Source organism: Podarcis erhardii, assembly GCF_964252035.2.
Source record: "Podarcis erhardii genome assembly, chromosome: 3".
Taxonomy (NCBI): domain Eukaryota; kingdom Metazoa; phylum Chordata; class Lepidosauria; order Squamata; family Lacertidae; genus Podarcis; species Podarcis erhardii.
The window spans coordinates 74,747,044-74,762,106 of NC_138507.1; the positions used below are offsets into that span (position 1 = coordinate 74,747,044).

At 41.6% G+C, this 15,063-nt stretch overlaps 1 protein-coding gene across 4 annotated transcripts in view; it reads right to left on the reverse strand.

Annotated features, from left to right (window-relative positions):
• The window catches only part of WDR27 (WD repeat domain 27), a 69,360-nt gene that overhangs the window by 20,056 nt on the left and 34,241 nt on the right, over nt 1–15,063 (reverse strand). For 2 of the 4 annotated variants that reach the window (XM_081855827.1, XM_081855828.1), the window contains exons 24-25: nt 12,262–12,364; nt 6,495–6,593 (exon numbers count right to left, since the gene is read on the reverse strand). In XM_081855827.1, coding sequence (XP_081711953.1) covers nt 6,495–6,593; nt 12,262–12,364 — 202 coding nt within the window. The remainder of the gene's footprint in view (nt 1–6,494; nt 6,594–12,261; nt 12,365–15,063) is intronic. The other 2 variants (XR_014154960.1, XM_081855829.1) reach the window with 1 other exon arrangement.

Here is a 15,063-nt window from a genome sequence, read left to right on the forward strand (position 1 = left end):
TCCACACCTGCCCGCCTCCTGTCCCCCCAAAATAGTACTTCTGTCTTGTCAGGATTCAACCTCAATCTGTTAGCCACCATCCATCCTCCAAACGCTTCCAGACACTCACACAGGACCTTCACCGCCTTCACTGGTTCTGATTTAAAAGAGAGGTAGAGCTGGGTATCATCCGCATACTGATGAACACCCAGCCCAAACCTCCTGATGATCTCTCCCAGCGGCTGCATGTAAATGTTGAAAAGCATGGGGGAGAGGACAGAACCCTGGGGCACCCCACAAGTGAGAGCCCAGGGGTCTGAACACTCATCTCCCACCACCACTTTCTGAACATGGCCCAGGAGGAAGGAGCGGAACCACTGTATGACAGTGCCCCCAGCTCCCAGCCCCTCAAGACGGTCCAGAAGGATGTTATGGTCGATGGTATCAAACGCCGCTGAGAGATCCAGCAGAACTAGGAAACAGCTCTCACCTTTGTCCCTAGCCCGCCGGAGATCATCAACCAGTGCGACCAAGGCAGTTACAGTCCCATGATGAGGCCTGAATCCTGACTGGAAGGGATCCAAATGGTCCGCTTCTTCCAGGCGTGCCTGGAGTTGTTTGGCAACCGCTCGCTCAATCACCTTGCCCAAGAATGGAAGATTTGAGACTGGGCGATAGTTGGCCATCGTGGCCGCATCTAAAGATGGTTTTTTAAGAAGCGGTTTAATAACCGCCTCTTTCAGCGGGTCTGGGAAGGCTCCCTCACAGAGGGAAGCATTCACCACCCAATGAAGCCCATCGCCCAGTCCTTCCCGGCTAGCTTTTATAAGCCAGGATGGGCAAGGATCCAGGAGACAGGTGGTTGGTTTCACTCGTCCAAGCAGCCTGTCCACATCCTCGGAGGTAACAGATTGGAATTGATCCCACTCAACTTGACTAGACAGAACTCTAGCACTCTCCCACCCCGGCACTGCTCCCATGGTGGAGTCTACTTCTTCCCGAATCTGAGCGATTTTATCTGCAAAAAACTTTGCAAAATCATTGCAGGAGAACATGTGGCCCGTACTGGGCCCCGATGTTGCAGGTGGTTCTGCTAAATTGTGAACCACCTGAAAAAGTCTCCTGCTGCTGTTTTCTGCAGATGCAATAGAGGCGGTGAAGAAATTCTTCTTCGCCATCGCTATCACCACTTGGTAGGCTTGACGTTGAGCTCTAACCTGTGTCCGGTCAGATTCGGAATGAGTTATCCGCCCCCGGCGCTCTAGCCGTCTCAACGATTGTTTCATTGCCCTCAGATCCGTGGAAAACCACGGGGCTGTCCGGGCTCCATGCAATTGGAGAGGGCGCTTCGGAGCCAAACAGTCAATAGCCCTGGTTAACTCCACATTCCAGTGGGCCACCAGGGAATCAGCTGAAAGGCCATCAACATGGGATAAAGCATCCCCTACCACTCTCTGGAAACCATTTGGATCCATTAAGTGGCGGGGGCGGACCATCCGAATTGGTCCCACCTCCCTGCAGAGGGGATGGGTCGCAGAGAAGTCCAGTTGCACCAGGAAGTGATCTGACCATGGCACTTCTTTCGTTTCGCTTTTACTTAGTGTCAGATCACCAACATCCATAGAGGTAAACACCAGGTCCAAGGCATGTCCGCGGCTATGGGTTGGGCCAGACTTATTCAGGGACAGCCCCATGGAGGCCATGCTTTCCACGAAGTCCCGAACAGGCCCTTGTAAGGTCGTGTTGGCATGGATGTTAAAATCCCCTAGGACGACCAAGCTAGGTGTCTCCAGGAGAACATCCACCACGACCTGAAGCAGCTCGGGCAGGGAATCCTTGGTGCAGCGGGGAGGTTGGTACACCACAAGGAATCCTGTACTGCCCCTATTGCCCAACTTCCAGAACATGCACTCAGAAAACTGGGTCTTCCCAATAGGACGCCTGGTGCAAACTAATGACTTCCTAAAAATCACTGCAACCCCCCCCCTCCCGGCCCACATGACCTGGGTTGCTGTGCGTAAGAGAAACCTGGTGCTTGTGCCTCGGTTATGGGAGTAGTAGCGTTGTCCTCATTTATTCCTAGGGATATCTCTTCAATTGTCTTTCCATGTAAAGAGTTGAGGAAGGTTTTGGGAGGGGATACATGCTGTTTTTGAGGTAGCAGGTAATTATCTAGATTACTCTGTTTGAAACCAGAGGGCTCTGTGTCAGTTTCTGTATCAAGACACCTGAGTCTTTTGGCTCTTCTCATTACTAGATTGTTCTTAAGTCAATGAGATCAGACTTCTGAGTAGAGTGATAAAGTGCTAAGGTTCTCAGGTCGCAGTTTCATTCAATTCTCACTCAGTCCTGGCTGGGGTTGCTGCGAAGAGTTTAAAACTGGGTCCTGTTATAGCACTCCTTTGAAGTATCCCCCCCCTTTCTTCTCAGTTTGTTAGAACGACTGAGATGTTTGGGGGGTCCACGAAGTTAGAGGGGGTGGGAGAAGTTTGTGGTTTTATGAATTTGTAGTTTTTAGGGTTAAAAGCCCATTAGAAGTCCTTTAGGATCCTTGGAATAAGTTTGTCACGAGGAGTCAACGAAAAAACTGGGAGGGAGTGCCTTAATGCCCAGGAAGGGATATCTGAGAGCCTTCGTTAAAAAATTCTTTAGCTTCATTAAGTCCCGGCACCGAGGAGGATAAGATAAGATGAGATGTTCAAAAGCACAGCGAAATAGTAAAAAGAAATAGAATCCAAAGGGGAGAGGAGAGCCGGCAGCATTTAGTTAAAAGATCTCTTTGAGCTCCGATAAGAGCGTCTTACCTCGGCGCCATCTTGTCCCGGGTCTAGGGTGGGTAACCCATCGCACAAACGCCATAAAACAGGCAAAGTGCACCTCATCAGCAGTTGCCCGTTTTTATTATCAGATAGGTAATCAATTTATTCCTGCGGCCATTCAGATATTTCAAACAAAAGTGCAATCCCAGTTACTTTATGGAATCCCGCTATGGGTCCAAGCATATAACAGTGATTTAAAAAAAATTCATTCCAGCTTTTTGAGACGTATTCTTGGACTCCCAGCTGTGATCAAATATGAAACAATGTGTGCAGAAATAGGCATACACACACTGGAATATTGGGCATGGTCCACCTCAATAAAGTACTGGTTACGCTGCCACTTTCGCTGCCCTCCATCAAGTCTGCTCGCTGATTTGCTCAAAGACTCCTATAAATCAAGATGGTATCAGCACCTCGAAAAAAAGATTGAATCTTTAGGCATCGAGCTGGAGCCCCTGTACAATTCTAATGAGCAGTACATTTTTCATAATATCCTAACTAGACTAAAGGATGTCGAGAGACAAAATACTATGGCAGCTGTAAACAAAATTTGCTCCCCCACATTCTATGATTTAAATATCTTAGATAGTAGAGCCAATTACGTCACTAAATTAATAATCCCAGCCCAACGTAGGGCTTTTATGCTGGCCCGTTTAAATGTTTTTCCCTCAGCATTTGTCAGGGGAAGATATCAAAACGTTCCTAGAAACAAGAGATTCTGCAGATGCTCTATGAATGTCCCGGACACTGTAGAGCATATTCTCTTTCATTGCCCATTGCACAGTACGATCCGTCAACGCGTGCTGTCCCCTCTTTCGGGTGGTCTGGAACCCCAGCAAGGTAAATGTGTGGGACTTTACCTATCCGACGCTGACCAAAGGGTAACGGCAGGGGTAGCTGAGTTTTTGGCAGCAGTCCTCCAAGGAGCAGGTTAACAAGGAAAACCACCGATTTTATATGTATATATATATATATGTATGTAGCCATCTGCTGCCTTTTTTATATACATTTCAAGGTTTTTATATGTTATTCTCTCTTTTATGGTTTTATTTGCATAATGCCTAATAAAGGTTTGATAAAGTAAGTAAGTAAGAGAAACCTGGTGGACAAGCAGCGGCAAGGACAGGCCCATCTGCTTCATCCAACCAAGTCTCTGTTACACATGCCAGGTCAAGTCCTCCATCCATGATCAAGTCATGGATGGCAGTGGTCTTATGAATCATTGACCTGGCATTGCACAGCAGCACCTTCAGGTCATGTGGGTATCCCTTGCTGATTCTAGTATCCATCCGGTCAGGACCAGACCCGGAGGCAGGAATAGTCCTCAGGCAACGACTAAACCTGCCCCCTCTGTAATGACATGGTCTGGTCTTAGCGTAACCCGTGATCACTGAGATCGGTTGTCCCAGTGCATCCCCCCCTGTGGAACATGCCCCAGCCATTTTGTGGGCTTGGGCCCACTCCCCGGCAGCCCTGACCCCTCCCCCTAAGAACAAAATAACACCTCTGAGACAAAATGTCAAGCGTACACAAATATTAAAGATAACAAAAATCATTCCCCAAAGCATTCTTATTTGAGAGTCCTGGTAAAATCATTCCACCTGATTAAAAGCTAGATATGTCAGTTACAAAGCTAAACACCCCAGCTCTCCCTCCTTCCTCTCACCCCGCATGTCTTTTCTTATATGACAAGCTTGGGAAGAAACATTTCAACACGGCATGCAGTTTTTTAAACACTGAAATCTCCAAACTGGCCTGAATTGCTTCAGATGTCCCTGATTCTATTTGTGGCAATTCAGAGGGATCCTGTTTCAGGTCACGCAGCTCCTAAATACTGTCTTATCAATCCAATTCAGCTCAAGATTCGGAATTTGTCTAAATGCAATGCACACCCCTAATTTATCTTTTAAAAAATGGGTGAATCTGTATGTCCCAAAATGTGTCTTGGCTACTTCTCTTATATTAAGAGGACATTTCAATTAATGCTGTTTTCACCCCTGTTCTTCCCTGTGTTTTTTATTATAAACAGCAATGCTTCCTTTTACTTCCGTCTCTCTACTTGCCATGTGCAAAAAGGTACTCCATGTCTACTTCATAAATTCTACTTCGTGGAAACCACTATATCATAAAGGTGACTTAGAGATTCCATATCTCCAATCTACCCAGTTTAGGTCAGCTGTGAAGAAACCACATGTAAATCTCTGTCTTTAAGAGCTTTCTGCCTCACAACTAATGCATTATTGCAATCACAATACAACTTTGAGAATCAGGATGCTTGTCTCTTAATAAAGAATCTTGCAATCTTTCACATGATGGAAAGCACACAGCAAGCCACAGAGGAATAACCTAATTTAATGCCAAGTCAAAGCCAAAATTTGGTGAATGATGAAAAGAAAAACGATTTTCCCCTATCACTACAAAACATAGCTTACTTGTGGAAAATTACATGCTACTAATGATTAAGTGAACAGGTGGCAATGAACCAGAGAAGAACAATGTTTTCATATATGTCTTTCTTCTAAACTTGAGTTCTCCAGATGTTGTCACCAGGGAAAACAAGCTTTTCCTAGTAGCCAGTAAAAATTCAGTAACTCGTATTTTTAGACCCACCCAATACTACTTATATCCAATTATAAATAAATTATGATGATTTCAGCCCTAAAAATTCTGCTGTCTAGGAAACTTGTATTGGATGTAAATTTCCCTATTGGCTGGTGGGTAGGTATCTCCACAGCAAAATTCAATATAAAACATCCTCTGTCTGTAACTGAAGTGCAACTGTAACTGAAAGGGGGGATTTCCAAAGTTACACTGGCTAAAATGACCCACTTAAATGACAGCAAAATTCAAATATCCTTTCCCTAATGACAAATATTATTACATTTATTTATTTATTTATTTATTTATTTATTTATCTATCTATCTATCTATCTATCTATCAACTGATAGGCTTCTAAGCAGTCTACAAGCTTAAAAAAATTACACAAGTTTATACAATATAAAGATTCTTAATAAATTAATTTAATTAATTAAAATACACAATGAAAGAGTCCCTTTAAAACATTCATATTACAATGCCTACTTGGTAATCAGTCAGGATATATTCAATTAAAGTACAGTCGTACCTTGGATCCCAAACGCCCTGGAACTCAGACGTTTTGGCTCCCAAACGCTGCAAACCCAGAAGTGATTGTTCCGGTTTGTGAACGTTCTTTTGGAACCCAAACCTCCGACGGGGTTCCTTGTCTTCTGATTGGCTGCAGCCAATCAGAAGCCACAATTTGGTTTTCAAACGTTTTGAAAGTCGAACGGTCTTCCAGAACAGATTCTGTTTGACTTCCAAGGTACGACTATAACTTTATCTGAAATACAGTCACATTTCTTACAAATAATCAGTTATATTAAATTGTGAAATGATTGTATTTTCAGAAATGTTATAAGGTACCAGAAGTGGCGTGCTGGAGGTGTGGTTTTTACCTGACAGCTAAATGAATATAAAATTGGAGAAAGATGCACTTCAGTGGGAAAGTCATTCCACAAACATTAATAAATAAGGCAAATATAATTGACCCTTAATGATATTAATAGCAGAAAATACGACGGCATAGGGAAAAGCAGTGGGGGGAAATCAGTATCTGATTAATGCTAAAAGCAATTAGAAATTAAATTTCATAAATGAGAAACAAAGAAAAATACCTGAGGAGATGAAGGGTTAAAAGCCACATTGATGACAGATTCTGTGTGTCCAGTCAACTTATGGGAATAAGTGCTTGAATGCATCTCATATATATATGCCTGAAAGAAATAACACACAATTAAAGGTGTCAGAAGCACCTAATGTAATTTGCATTTTCAAAAAACAATAAGCAGGGTTCAGTAGTGTAAAAAAATATATCAAAAAATCATTATATAAATTTCAATCACTGAATCAAATTTAAGTTTGATCAGAATGAAAACTATTTACAGACTCTTTTTCATCACACTTTAAGTTGCAATATATTTACAATGTATAAATATAACTGTAATGTTAGTAATATCTCAAGTAACTCCAAAAATATTAAACTGCTTTTCCATCTTTTTTCTTTTTCTTTTTTTTACAATGACATGGTTTTCACTGAGATAAGCTGAGAGAGCACTATTAGTAGCCTCTCATGGATAAGAAGTGCAACTAGTTAACAAGGAGTTGTACCTTCAGTGTAGGTGTTATGGATTCAGTGGTCTGTGTTTGCCTGAGCTTAAGTCTGCACTAAGGATTCTGAGCCCTTGTGTTCTCATTTGATACATGATATCAAATCACAGAACATTTCAGGATTTGGGCTACTGCCATTGGCCCTTAAATTCTGAGTTGTGATTCGCAGCTTGGGAATTTAGACAGCCAATCACATTGAGAGTAGGAGTGGCCCAGGCCTTCAGAGTATATAAGCAGTTGCTTTGCCCCCGTTGTTCAGTTCTGTTACTTCAATAAAGTTTCTTGCTGTTATCACTGTGTCTCACTTCATGGGAATCCACATAACCTTCAGTAGGTAACACACAGGAGGATCCAGTCCTTCAGGGAATTATATAGGTAAAAACTATCATACTGAATTCCATCTACAGGTAAATTGATGGTCAGAGCAGTTGCATAGTCTCTCTGATATATCCATACTATAAAGGTGGACTTTCAAGTGATGCTTTGGGCAGCTCAGTGTAAAACACATTACACATGTAATTTCTTGAGGCTAGAAATATGGTGCTAGTTTCTTTTCAGAAAGAACAGGCTTCACACACTGCTGCCACACACACACTGTGTTAGAGGAAGACATTCATCAATTATTTTTATACTCTATCTTTTTTATCTATCCAAATGCAAAAGACAGCTTATCATCAACTTGTGTCAGTGCTGAGAAGTGCAAAGCCTTTTCAAAGGCCTTGTGAGGCCCAGTGCATTGAAGAAAAATTCCACCTACGTGGGGTTGTTTGGGCCATACACAACAGATAACCACTAGTAAGATCATGAGGCTCTCCTTCCTCTTGGTTTCCACTCAGTAGTAACAGTCATTTACTGCTTTCTGCCCCCACCTCTTGATTAGTTTTATTAGATTTCAATTGCATTCATACTACTTTAAGTTAGGTTTAGGTTTATGAAATTTATGTATCACTTCCTGCTAAAAAAAGATCACTCAAAGTCATTTACAACCAATGATAAAATCACATGTTGTTCTACAATCATTACTAACCAGTAAGAAATTCTGAAATACAAAATTTTCTGGAAAAATACTAAATGAATAGCAGTTACTCAGAAAATCCATCAGGTATGTGATTTAGTGGTAGAAGTTACACATTTCCTTAAAACTTCAAGTTATAAAGAGAGGAAAAGAGCCATGAAGGAAATGGACAAATAGTGAAAATTCACATGTGCATATAAATCTGGTTTACTAAAGCCAAAGTAAATTCACTTTTTCATATTTAAACCTATTCCTAATAATAAAAATGACTGATTCAGAAACTACTGATATTTCTTTTTCATCTTTGCCCCAGTTCAGCTAGAAGTAAAAATAGTTTACTTCTACTATTCACATCCATATGGCCTTCCTGAGTATGTAACCTCACACCTACTACTGTTTCCTTTTATTGGAAATGTACAGATTGTTCTCAGCACATTTTCAAAATCAATTAGGTTCAAAGGAGAATTTGCTGGTGTCGTTATATTAGGGCTACAACAAAGAAGCACCAAGATATAAATTCTTTCTAGATATATATTTTTTTAAGTAGATAATGAAACACACTATCTCTGTGAGCTGAGCAGGGACATTATAATACCACATATGTTGAAGGTGTGCCCAGTTACCATCCATTTTCTAGTTTAATTTTCTATAACATTGTAACAAGAGGCTAAAGATGGGGTAAACACATAGAATGACACTGTGTATCGCTGAATACAGACTTGAAGCTCCTTTTTGCATGTGCAGTCAGAAACCTTAGAGCAGTGATGGCCAAACTTGGCCTTCCAGCTGTTTTGGGACTACAACTCCCATCATCCCTAGCTAACAGAACCAGTGGTCAGGGATAATGGGAATTGTAGTCCCAAAACAGCTGGAGGGCCAAGTTTGGCCATCACTGCCTTAGAGGATGATTGATGGGCATTTTAACTATGAATTTTTGAAAAACACACACAGTCAGGAAATGTTACTGAAGCACTGCTTCAATGTTATTGAAGCACTTTCTTAAATGTTTTACTTGTGCAATACAAAAACATGTCACTTTAGAAGAAACTAAATGGCAACTTGAACCCAGTCAGATGAATCTCAGACAACAAACATGGAATTTTGTTTAATAATTCTATTGGCCTGCCAACAGAATGCAGCACCCCAATGCTTACATCATGGTTAAGGGATCAGAAGCTGGTTATGGAATCACATGCCACCTATCTTCATGGAATCAATTCTCATCCCTGGCCTTAACAATGGTTAAGGATTATGCCATCTCCAATCCTAACTGCATTACAGTGGCAGTTCTTCAAACAGTGGTTCCTGCCAAACTAATGTAAATCATGTGTATATGTGTGATTTCAATTGGAAAACAGAAGGTTGTCAAAGCAGCAGGGGAAACAGGCTGCCTTTCTGACTTCTGCCGGTGTAGCTGGAGTAGGGCAAGATTGCACAACAGAGTCCGTTGCAGACTCAGGTCCAAAACATGATAGCACCAAGCAGTATAAAGCAGAGGTCAAGCACAAGATTTAGAGGGTGGCAGCTAGAAGACAGTCAGAAGATTCCAGGAGCAAGAGCTGAAGGAATATTACATAACCAACACCAGATGCACATACTCAAGTCTGTTCTAAAAGCCCTTTCTACTGAGGAATGCCATTACTCTCAAGAAATCCTTTTCTCAAGTCAAGCAGTGACACTAGACTCTCAGGTTTGCACTCTGTTGACCAACAGCTGCCTGGGCTTGGACCTCCTAGCACCATTTCTATTGAGGATTGGAAGGGGGTGACTCAACCTTCCCTTGACTTGACTGGGGACTCATCTGCCAGGGGTGGGTCAAGAACCTACCCTGAAGGTTCTTTCAGGGCATCTCCTAGAAGCCAACCTGGGGGGGGAGTCATTCCCAAAGGCTTGCTCACCCAAATCTTGGGTCACTGGAAGGGCAGGGTCCTCACGGAATTCAGGGGCCACCATGACACTGCCAGAGGAAAAGCAGCAAGCAAAGAAAAGGTTCAGCACTCCTTGGCTTACCATACTATTCTGGCCTAAACCTCCAATGAAATAATCAAGAAACAAGGCATACTTTTAGGAGTATATGTTCATATCCCAGTTTTCAGTGTTCATGATAAACATTTGCACTTCATGCTGGACATATTTATTCTTTTTGGCTTCTTCTAAGCATTACTTTTATTCTCTGTAATGTTAGTAATTTTCATCCCTCTGGCCAAAAAATAGGATATTAACAATCGGCGTGAGGTGAGAATATTCTTGAGAATTTAACATCACTATGCATGTCATGGATGACCTCTCAGGTCCCAGGGCAAGGTGAAGGTCATCCAGAATGCTCCTATCCATTATTTAAGTGTGTGTAAATTTTGGAACCTGACACAAGCACTCCGTCAACTTAACTCCTAGAGTATGGTCTGAAGGCACATGATACAACAGTAAATCACTTCAGGAAGCAATTTATAAATGAAATAAACAAACAAATAAATAAATAATAACTACCATGGTGAAGTTAAATAGGTCTGAGTTTGGTCAGTGCTCTTATGGGAGACCACCTGGGAATCCTATGTATACTTTCACCTTAGAGAAAGGTGGCATATAATTAACTAACCAATTAACTAATTAACTAATTAAAGGTGGCATATAATTAACTAACTAGCAACTGAGGTGGCAATTCTAACTACACTTATCTTGGGAGTCAGCCCCATTGAATTCAGTAGGGCTTACTTCTGTGTAGGCATGGTTAGGATTCTGCTGTAATTTTATTCTCCAACCCTCTTCCCCATGAAACACTTATTTTCCTGAATTCTTCTAAGGTACTTTTATAATTCACAACATTCATAGAGCTGAGGCTACAACACTAGAATTAAAATACTAGCTTGGATTCAACAAACTGCAAATAGAACAGCACTTTTACACCCCTCTTCTTGGCTGTAGCCTCCCAAAGTGAATGGGTAGTAGAGTGTGAGGCTTACTCAGGAATGGTTTGGAGAATGGAGAGCTCTTAGTTCATAGCTCCCCAACCTATTTTTACAAAGAGGAAACAGGAGGCAAAGCACCTGAAACTCTTGTTTACAGTAACCTGTCCCTGAATCAAGAGGGAATATGGTTTCCATTTTATTTTTAAGCAGCGCAGCAAACACATATTCTTCCTCATCCAACACTTGTGGAAGGCAGTTTATGATTAATAATCCTACTTTTATTGCTTCTTTTGGCTTCTTATTCATTACACATTTCTTTAAAAGAAGAGGTGAAGCTCTAAACTCTCTAAATGGAACTGCGTATGTCACAAAAACAATCGTTGCAAACTTAACAGGAAAGAGGAAGCTTATATAACAGATTTGTTTCTGGATTCCACTATTTAGAGTCAAGAAAAATATCACTGTTGGCCAACAGAATTGATGGGGAGATGGGAGGGAGACCCTTCTGCACAGAATCACATAATAAAATCCATATTGGGTGAACAGGAGGTTATTCCCACTTAATCTGGTTTGGCAAACAGTAATTACAAGAGGCAAAGCTCAGGATGTAGTGCATGCTCCAGCCTAAAAGAAGTAGAAGTGAATTATCAGCCATCACCACCTTCAGGAGCATCCTCAATTGCATTATTGTTCCCCAAATATACTGAGGAAAACCACAGAACATTCCTCCTAATTACATAAATACTAAAATAGATATCTTGCCAATTTGGGCCTGGCTCAGTCTCCTCATAGGGGTATCCCAACCCCTTCCCATACTCCAGAGCACATGTAATTACTCTTCAGGAACATGTATAGCCTAAGCCACAGTACCTTATCTTTTAATGTGCTGTTTTCTATTTTATTTTTTACACTATAGTCTTGTATATATTAGGAAAAAGCTTTCAAAACTTGCTTTAAACTTCCTTTCCCATTCCCTGCACGGAAAGCTGAAATGGCAGCCTATGTTTTCACAATATTCAAATTTCCATTTCCCTTAGTCCTGGTCTTCATCTTTCTACCTACTCCCCAGACTCACACCTGGATTTACCAGACATAGGTGTAGTTTCATATAAACAGATGTATCCTCGCCATGAAATAATAAAATAGCATAGCTAACTTATGAAATATGCAACAAGTTCCATAATCCAAATAAACACACAGATGTGATGGAATTCTTGAATTTAGAAAAAAAAAGAATCAATTAAAAGGCCAACAATTCCAAATTCCTGTAAGTTCAAAAAGCTATAAGAGGTCACAAAACTTTCTGTATTTACAATAGCATATATACACTAGAAATAAACTACTAATACATACACATTTATCTTCAGATCCACAGGCAATGAATTGTCCACAAGGAGAAACAGCGATTCCACAAGGGTGACAGCGGCTACTATGACCTTTGTAATGACGTTCACACCTTCAGAAAGGGTTTAATTAAATAAATAAAGCACTACTTCTTTTTAAAACAATAAACAAATTGCTTCTATGTTTAATCATGCATTAGAAGAAGGTTCACAACCTCTGAATATTTCATTCAACATTCCATGGTGTACACTAAAGATGGGCTAGTGGAAATTAGTATTTTCACACTGAAGGCCCACAGAATTTATAGAATTATAATTCAGGGTCTAAAGTCTCTACAAGCCCTCTAAGCATACAGTGGATATTAAGCCCACCAAGTCAATGACCACTGGGGATATAACCCACCAGCTAACACAATCTCGTTATGACATCACATCAAATCAACTAATGCCACTGAAAGAGACAGTGTGGAAACAGAAATAAGGGAGGAGAAAACAAAAAACAGGAGTGGAAAGACTCTTAGAAGAAAAGACCTGACAACATTAATAACACATCATACAGCAAGGCCATTAGCTACAATACAGTTAAACTGCTTACCCAGATTTTACTTTTAACTATTTTACCATTCAACTGCTTTACTTAAATTAATGTTTGAAAAGGAGGCAGCAGATAAGTGACCTGTGAAAAACTTTCCAATTTTTCATTTTTCATGAATTGTAGTTAGACCAGTTGATTGCAAAAACATAAGGATGTAACAGAGTCCAACCCCCAAAGTATCTCATTTTATTACTTTTTGACATTTGGTAGGGGTAATAAACCTTTATATTTTGGCACGTTCTTACAAACTCTCTAAAAAAAGATAAGATTAAATTATAAAACAATAACCAAAAGATCAACTGATATTAAGCTGGCCCCCACATTCTTCCAAAGCAGTTTTTCAAACACACTTCACTTCAACATCCTCTACAATTCAATAATTAACACCGTTTTCCCCATATATGTTTTTTCTGTTCTTTTTCTGTTCTAATCTGCATATGAAATACTTTTCAAGTCAGGTAAGATGAAAAAGGTATTCAAGATTAAAAAGGTGTGTTTCATTACTTCATTCCAAAGTTCCGTTGCTTTAGAATAGGATTCACTGCCACGTGTGCTCTTAAATATATATAGATTTTAAAATGTGACTTAAACCATCTCCCTGGTTAAGTGCACCTGTATTAAAAATGTTCCTGCATTTGGACAGAGCAGTCCTAATCTACCAAGAGGCAGATTTATTTACTTATTTATTTATATATCACCCACTACATAAACCACAGGGCTATTTACAACAGGAAAATTGATATTCTAAAATGTTGAAGAAATGTAACATATACACACCAACACCTCTTGTGTAAATTACTGTATTTTTCGCTCTATAAGACGCACTTTTCCCCTCCTAAAAAGTAAGGGGAAATGTGTGTGCGTCTTATGGAGCGGATGCAGGCTGCGCAGCTATCGCTGAAGCCAGGAGAGCAAGAGGGATCGGTGTGAACCAATCCCTCTTGCTGTTCTGGTTTCAGGGATAGCCGCGCAAAGCTTCTTCAGGGCAACGGGAGTAATGCTCCCCCTGCCCTGAAGAGGCTTGGCACGGCTATCCCAGAAGCCAGAACAGCAAGAGGGATTGCTGCTTTTGCTGCGCAGCGATCCCTCTTGCTGTTCTGACTTTACTTCGCTGGAGAGGCACTGTGCAGAGAGGGAGAGTTGTGCAACGCCCCTTCAGCGAAGCGGGAGGAGAAACGGAGCCCCTTCCATTTCTCTTCCCGCTTTTCTGGAGAGGCGCTGCGCAGAGAGGGAGAAAACTTTATTTTTCTTCTTCTCTTCCTCTAAAACTAGGTGCGTCTTATGGTCTTATAGAGCGAAAAATAAGCTGTATCTTAACTGCTCCTGGCTGGGGAAGGGACTGGGGGAGGAGGAGTGTAAATCTGCATTTTCTGCCCTTCCACTGACTCTCATGGCTTAAATGTTAGCTATACTTGCATTTTTGATGGTGTACACCAAACTCTGTGGTTGGGACCAATGAATGAAGTTAGGATGCAGCGTAACTCTCCCTGGCTGTGACACTCTCATTTCCCACTCTTAACAAGCACTGTGTTTGCCCTTTACACTGGCATAACTTTTGCCTTCTTACCTTATGGCAAGAAGGTTTTCTCTCAGCCAGTGTAAGCAGATATACCAGGGTAAGCCACTTACACCAGCTGAAGGTCAATTCAACTAGGCATGTGGGGTAGCAGGATATGCCACAAAAGGACATTCTGTTAGGGATGCAGGTGGCGCTGTGGGTTAAACCACAGAGCCTAGGACTTGCTGATCAGAAGGTCGGCAGTTCGAATCCCCACGACAGGGTGAGCTCCCGTTGCTCGGTCCCAGCTCCTGCCAACCTAGCAGTTCCAAAGCACGTCAAAGTGCAAGTAGATAAATAGGTACCGCTCCGGCGGGAAGGCAAACGGTGTTTCTGTGCGCTGCTCTGGTTCGCCAGATGCGGCTTAGTCATGCTGGCCACATGACCCAGAAGCTGTACGCCGGCTCCCTCGGCCAGTAAAGCGAGATGAGCGCCGCAACCCCAGAGTTGGTCACGGTTGGACCTAATGGTCAGGGGTCCCTTTATCCTTTACCTTTAATCTCTCCCAGATGGTGAGGAGCCATTAGGATGTAGTTTAAATTTACAAAGAACATATACTAGCACATCTGCCTTCTGGCATAATTGACTGGTTGGGATTGCTCTGCCCAGCAGCCTTCCTCAATCTGACATCCTCTAGATGTTTTGGACTCCGTTAGCTC